This window comes from Tachysurus fulvidraco, chromosome 24 (genome assembly GCF_022655615.1).
Source record: "Tachysurus fulvidraco isolate hzauxx_2018 chromosome 24, HZAU_PFXX_2.0, whole genome shotgun sequence".
Lineage (NCBI taxonomy): Eukaryota > Metazoa > Chordata > Actinopteri > Siluriformes > Bagridae > Tachysurus > Tachysurus fulvidraco.
In genome coordinates this window covers 334414-341913 of record NC_062541.1, presented here as the reverse complement: position 1 = coordinate 341913, position 7500 = coordinate 334414, and the positions used below count along the sequence as shown (strand labels likewise).

General features: G+C 42.9%; 1 protein-coding gene across 1 annotated transcript; it reads right to left on the bottom strand.

Annotated features, from left to right (window-relative positions):
* Window positions 1–4217: 4217 nt before the first annotated feature.
* LOC113648397 (keratin, type I cytoskeletal 13-like) lies at window positions 4218–7203 on the bottom strand. The gene is made up of 7 exons (XM_027155562.2): window positions 6639–7203; window positions 6023–6105; window positions 5685–5841; window positions 5346–5507; window positions 5131–5256; window positions 4654–4877; window positions 4218–4428 (listed from the first exon to the last, which is right to left on the bottom strand). Exons 1-7 carry the CDS (start codon window positions 7125–7127, stop codon window positions 4305–4307), a joined length of 1365 nt encoding a protein of 454 aa, XP_027011363.1. The 5' UTR covers window positions 7128–7203; the 3' UTR covers window positions 4218–4304.
* Window positions 7204–7500: the final 297 nt, after the last annotated feature.

The following is a 7500-nucleotide window of genomic DNA, read 5'->3' as shown; positions in this document are numbered from 1 at the left end:
GTTCTGTAAACACTCCTGTATGGTGCTGCTATCGTAGCAAAGACCCGGCACATGTCACTGAGAGCTGTTATCAGTTCTTTTTGGTTCACCTACATCAGATGGAGGAGGGTTTGTGCCCTGGTGTTGTGGCAGCAGCCGAAGGGCTTTGGTGGTTGTGGTGTCCGCTGTTTTTTAGTTAGTAACTTGGGGCTTTCAGCAAGAGTGGGAGAGTCTGTTTCCAGCATATACACTGTACCAGTTCCTCCATTTTCTGTAAAAAATGGACCTCAAAGGGAAAGGGACCTCATATGTCACTGAGGAGGCTCTGCCAGGCCAGTGTGTGTTATAACTGCTTACAGGTTACAGTAGGAACAGAAACACAACAGTGTTGGAGTAGGAGGAGGTCCCTCTGTGTCTGTTATTACTGGGCTGTGATTCAGCATGAGCTGTAGCTTGGAAAGATGTCTTGTTAATGTCTTCATATGTCTTAGAGGAAGCAGATGTTTCACCTTCCCCACCTGGTAGCCTCATAACATGGACATCACATGTTTGTGTCCATGTCTCAGATGAGTGTCCTGTAAACATCCCTAACTGTCACACACACTGCTGTCTGAAGGTGATTTCAGCTGGTGTGATTGTTTCCTTGTCCTCCACCTTGTATTCTGGCCCTGTTTCTCTTCACATTTCTGTGTTGTTGTGTTAATGTGTTAATGTGTTAATGTGTTAATGAAATTAACCTGCAATTACATCATTACATCAGTCTCAGTCAACAGACATGCTTTAGCTTAGAGCAGAGGCTGTAAGAGTGGCTCACAAAGCTTAAAGACGTTTATACAGACATGGTGGATATTGGGTCATGTCCCAAATGTGCTGTGGCTTCAACAGAAAACTCCCTAAAATTTCAGATAAATTTATTTATCATATAAATAAGTCTTTAAAAGTCTTTGTTTAGTCACGAGTTTCCTCATGTCTAATCTCTTACACTAAATCAAGTCAATAAGCATTTATTATCATTTCATCCATATACTGTATATCTGACTCGGTACACAGTGACGTAAACAACGATAAGGACAGAAGTAAGTGTCCCAGACACATAAAGTGTATCTGTACAGCCTGGTGTACACAGTGTGGGACACAACACAGTGCAGACAGACAATACAAAACACTACAGGACAAATACAAGACATCATGTGATCAGACGACACACCGATGGATCTGATCTAAAATGAATCCCACAGAAGTGTGAAGTCCATAGAAGTATTTTCACTAGAGCTCTCAGCCTTGTGGACCCTCTGTATTTAGCATTAGTTTATTTATTAAATAAACATTATTTATTTATTAGTTTAAAGTTTATTGATTCACTGATTTCATGAGTGTATGTACACAGTGTGTGTGTGTGTGTGTGTGTGTGTGTGTGTGTGTGTGTGTGTGTGTGTGTGTGTGTGTGCTACTGGAGGCATTTCCAGGACTACAGTGCCCCCTGTGAAGAAACTCCACAAACAAGGTAAATATATATTTCTCCCATGTTCTTGTGCACTCCGTCATTCACATCACTAACTAATGACTGCAGTAGCCTCAAAGAGACGCTTTAATTCAGTTCAAGTTTATTTGCATAGCGCTTATTACAAGAGACATTGTCTCAAAACAGCTTCACAGGAACATAAACACAGAACAAAAGTTTAATAATAAAACTCCTCATCTGGGTGACACTGGGGGTGTGATTATATAACCTCATCCTCATCTGGGTGACACTGGGGGTGTGATTATATAACCTCATCCTCATCTGGGTGACACTGGGGGTGTGATTATATAACCTCATCCTCATCTGGGTGACACTGGGGGTGTGATTATATAACCTCATCCTCATCTGGGTGACACTGGGGGTGTGATTATATAACCTCATCCTCATCTGGGTGACACTGGGGGTGTGATTATATATATACAGTCTGACAGGCTGTCCTCAAAGACCACATGGACCACAAGTGTGAGAGCTTCTGTGTACTGGTTTTTGGACCAATAAGTAGTATTTCTGCCTTATCAGAAAATTACAACTAATCTAATCTTTTATCGGTTTAACACTTTAATTTGGACAATTGAGCTATTTCATCAGCATAACAGTGGAAATTAATCCCATGTCTTCTAATAATGTTCCCTAATGGAAGCATGTATATAGAGAAAAGCAGAGGTCCTAGAACTGATCTGGTCTGTAATTTGATAGTTCATTAGGGTCTAAGTTAGGTTTTTTGATGAGTGGCCTAATAACTGCCAACTTAAAAGACTTCGGGACGTAACCTAAAGATAACGAGGAGTTAATGATATTAAGAAGAGGCTCACCAGCTTTATGTAACACTTCTTTCAGTAGTTTAGTTGGGATGGGGTCTAGTGAACATGTTGTTAATGTAGCTGTAGTAATAAGTTTATCTAACTCTTCCTGTCCTGTACTTGTAAAGCTGTGTAAAGCCTTAGGTGAGATTGTGTCACTGGTTGCTCTCATATGTTGAGCGTCACCTATTTTATTCCTGATACTTTCGATTTTATCAGTGAAGAATCTCATAAAGTCCTCACTACTGAAATGTGATGGAATAGTGTGTTCAGATCTCTGAGTTTTTGTTAAACTAGTCACTGTGCTAAATAAAAACCTGGGATTGTTCTGGTTATTTTCTATGAGTTTGCTCAGGTGCTCAGAGCCCTAGCAGCTTTTACAGCCTGTCTATAGCTGGACATACTGTCCTTATACACAGTTATAATAACCTCTAATTTAGTTTTTCTCCATTTCCGTTCGAGGTTACGGGTCTCCCTCTTGAGGGTGTGAGTGTGACTATTATACCATGGTGCAAGTGTTTTATCTCTAACCTTCTGTAATCTGACTGGGGCAACAGTGTCTAATGTGCTAGTGAATATAGCGTCTATGCTGTTAGTCATTACATCTAGGTCGTTTGTGTTTGAGGGTACATTAAGAAGTCCAGACAGATCAGGCAGGTTGTTTGTGAATCTGTCTTTGGTGGTCGGGATAATGGTTCTACCGAGTCGATAACGTGGTGAGACACAGTTAGTCTGTTCTATAGGTAGTGTGTACATTATGAGGTAATGGTCTGTGATGTCATCACTTTGAGGTATGATATCTATATCAGTGACATCTATTCTGTGTGATATTATTAAATCTAGTGTGTGGTTACGTCGATGAGTTGCACTAGTGATGTTTTGTTTGAGCCCAAGTGAGTTTAGTAAGTCCATAAATGTGAGTCCTAAAGCGTCGTTTGTGTCGTCAACATGAATGTTAAAGTCTCCTACAATTAATGCTTTGTCAAAGTTAACCAAAAGGTCTGAGAGAAAGTCTGCGAATTCTCTAAGAAAAACTGTGTAGGGCCCTGGGGGTCTGGGGCCCTGGGGGTCTGTACACGGTCGCTAGAGCAAGAGACATTATGGATTTCTTCGTGTGCATGTGCGAGAGTGTAACATTAAGGACGAGCACTTCAAAAGAACTAAATCTATACTGTGTTCTCTGGGTAACAGTAAGGAGATCACTAGAGATAGTGACAACACCACCTCCACCACCTCCACCACCAGTCAGACGAGGCTCATGCTTATAGATATATCCTGATGGTGTAGACTCATTTAGACCGATGAAGTCATTAGGTTTAATCCCAGTGTCAGTAAGACAGAGTGCAGTAAGGCTTTAGTCTGAGATAAAGCACTGAAACCAGTCGTCATGGTTCTGTATATCAGAGCTCAGTGGTCTCAGCGTTATTTATATTGTCTTCTCCACATGACCAATTATTTTTTACATGTTTAGATAAATGCTGAATTTAGGACCATGCAGATTGGGCCAGCTCGATTATTATTATTATTATTATTATTATTATTATTATTATTATTATTATTATTATTACTCTGTAAAATTCTGTCTCATTATGTCATTTTGTTCCTCTTCCTTTTACTCCAATTTTACTGAGTAATAATAATAATAATAATAATAATGATGATGATGATGATGATGATGATGATGATGATTGTAATAATAATAATAATAGATTATTATATTAAATCTTGAGTAAATTAGTCTTCAGCCTTACAGTTAGACTTATTAACTAATTTAAAGTGTAGCCTCTAAACCAGTCTGTCTGCAGTGACACAGCGACCACAAGCCGATGATAGGGTTTAAATTGTGAACAAACTGTCACACACACACACACACACACACACACACACACACACACACACACACACACACACACGTGTTTAAGAGTCTGAACACTTTATTGATGTTTTGGCACAACACAAGTTTCTTGGATGTTCAGGTTCATGGTCTGACTTCTGATGTTTCCTCACAGTTTCTCGGTGATGGATTTGGAACTGGAGCTGACGACTTTGCCGTCCACCACCTCCTCCACCACTGTCACCACCTGCCGTTTGGTTGTAGTGCTGGTGCTGGTGCTGGAGCTGGAGGCACTGCACACACACACACACACACACACGCACGCACGCACGCACGCGCACACACACACACACACACACACACACACACACACACACACACACACACACACACACACACACACACACACACACACACTAACTGTTTTTACAGGTAAAAACCTAGCAGTGTATCTTGTACAAATGGAAGGTTGGACACTGTGTCAGACTGTTGTAAACTCTGTGCTTTTGAGATCTCACCTTGAGGAACCTTCTCCATCCAGCAGTCTCCTGTACTCTGCGATCTCCATCTCCAGTCTGGCCTTGATGTCCAGCAGCATCTGATACTCCTGAGACTGACGCTCCAGATCACCACGAAGCTGCACCAGCTGCTCCTCCATATTTGTCACCTGCTGCTGGAAGCCTGATAGTTTGGCTGAATAGCGAGCCTGCGTGTCTGCTAGCGTGTTTTCCAGCGACGCTTTCTGCAAAGAAGGACGTGGGATTTAATAAATGAGTACTCACTGCTGGTAATAATTCAATTATAATCATGATTTCATAAATAGCTAGTTTTGTTTTACAGTAAAATTAATAAGAGCTAATTTTGTTTAGCATTGCTAGAACTATTAGCTATATAGAACTAATATATATAGTTTTAGGAGAATTGCTTCGGTTAATCATTATTTTTGGTTTGTCTGATTAGAGTTTTACACTATTGCTGTTAGCTGTGTTCCTCACCATGCTGAGTTGTGACTGCAGCTCGATCTCCAGCCCCTGCAGCGTACGCTTCAGCTCTGTGAGCTCGGATCTGCTGGTCTGCAGTGTTTCTGTGCTGGCGGTAACTTCTTTGGTCACTTCCTCACTCTGGGAGATAAAATGTTAATGGCAGCGGTTAACGTGGCATTTCTGAAGTTGTAACATGGTTTAAAAATTGTACAAGGATTTTTTTTAACCTTGCTCTGGAACCAAGCGTCGAGTTCTTTGCGGTTTTTAGCACTGACGGCTTCATAGTGCTCGCGGATTTCAGCCATGATTTTGCTGAGGTCTTCCTGTGGTTTGGCGTCGACTTCCACGTGCACTTGACCGCTCATCTGAGAACGTGCAGCGATGAGGTCCTGCAGACAAAACAAAGTGCTGGTGAGGGATGAAGCTTAGCCAGACCTGTGTTAGAATATAATCATGCTATTTATTCAGGTTCTATTTCACTTCACTGACAGCTTTTAATCAAGTGACATTTGCAAGCAGTATGATGTCCCTTCCTGCCTGCATGTGCAGATAAATGGGTCACAGACCTCCTCGTGGTTCTTCTTGAGGAAGATCAGCTCCTCCTTCAGACCCTCAATCTGCATCTCCAGATCTGATCTGCCCATTGTCATCTCGTCCAGGACTCTCCTCAGCCCGGCGATGTCGGCCTCCACGGACTGCCTCATGGCCAGCTCGTTCTCATACCTAAAACAAAGATAAAACTTCATATGTACCATCATCAGTGTCATTAACTATGGAGTTAATCATTGTTGAGAAGCTCGGTGTGGCTGACAGTCATTCTGTAAACTATTTAAAATTACTCTCATTACACTGAAGCATGGATTACTCGCTTAATCTTGTCATTATTTTATAGAAGAGAACATACTTGACTCTGAAGTCATCAGCAGCGAGCTTGGCATTGTCAATGCTGAGATAACTGCCTCCATTGACACGTGTGGCAGCTTGGATCTTCAGGAAGTACAAACAAACACATCAGAGTCGATTAGAAGGGAAACAGGAAGCTCCTAAGGGCGAGGAGTCACACTGTGGCACTGTGTTTGTAGTGTGTTTTTTTGTTATTCTGAATGGCGGGCGTGGTCCTCTGTGTGTGTGTGTGTGTGTGTGTGTGTGTGTGTGTGTGTGTGTGTGTGTGTGTGTGTGTGTGTGCCGGAGGGTGTTCCATTCACTGATACAAAACAATGAAAGTGTGCTCCTGCTTTCATTCCACTCCTTTATTTATCTCAGCCATAATACACAGAAATAAAAATGATGGTGGTTTATTGTTTACCTAACGGTAAAAAGCGCACGTTTAAACCCCACCCCTTCCCCCGGACCACTTAATTAACACTTTCAGTACTGAGGGATTGAAGACCCTGACAGTGAATTATGAGAGTATTGACAAAGGGGATATAGAAGGGTTAAGAGTTCTACATTAGTGAGAAACGGTGTCATCTACACTAAGCACATGACCACAGGGGGAAGTGAGGGAGCTTGGACCCTACCTTGTCCTGCAGATCACTGATGGTGGCAAAGTAGGCAGAGTAGTCACGTGACTTGGGTGAAGTCTTGCCCTCAAGGAACTGGCGGATCTTGAGCTCCAGTTCACCGTTGGCCTTCTCCAGCAGGTGCACCTTCTCCAGGTAGGAAGCCAAACGCTCGTTCAGGTTCTGCATCGTCATCTTCTCACTGGCCGAGACATCGACGGCATCCCCAAGGTTGAAACCGCCGCCAGCTCCACCAAAGCCTCCACCAAAACCGCCACCTGAACTGTAACCACTGTAACCTCCTGAGCTAAAGCCACCTCCACCTGACCCATAGCCACCACCACCTGCAGAGCCAAGTAGCGCTGGACCACTGGAGACACGTACACCACGTGCACCGGCGCCTCCATAAACACTTAAGGCTCTCCCGCCACCACCACCTCCTCCTCCTCCGGAACGCATAGAACTGCTTGAGGAGTAGCTGGCTCGGGAACCGTACATGGATGTCATGGTGATGGAGCAATGGAGTCTAACTCAGCAACAGACTTGAGTAGGAGCAAGTGATGAGCGAGTGAGGAGGAGAAGAAACGACACCTTTTATTCAGGACAGAACAAAGGAGAGAGCGAGTGAACAGGAGGGAGGGAGGGAAAGGTTATGTAATGCTTTACATGATTTAGACCTACACCTACTCCTCAAGGCATTTACACACACACACACACACACACACACACACACACACACACACACACACACACACACACACACACACACACACACACACACACACACACAGAAGTTTCCACACCTTCTGAATGTGAGAATAGATTTAAATGTCCCACTCCCTCGTCACTGCACTCACTGTTACATTAATAACTAAAATAA

Bases quoted from the DNA above. Each gene is read 5' to 3' on its own strand.
- LOC113648397 (XM_027155562.2), bottom strand. From the start codon at position 7,127: ATGACATCCATGTACGGTTCCCGAGCCAGCTACTCCTCAAGCAGTTCT. The intron at 5,842-6,022 runs GTATGTTCTCTT...TCTTTGTTTTAG, and splicing joins GCTGATGACTTCAGAGTCAA to GTATGAGAACGAGCTGGCCA. The intron at 4,878-5,130 runs GTGAGGAACACA...CCTTCTTTGCAG, and splicing joins TGCAGTCACAACTCAGCATG to AAAGCGTCGCTGGAAAACAC.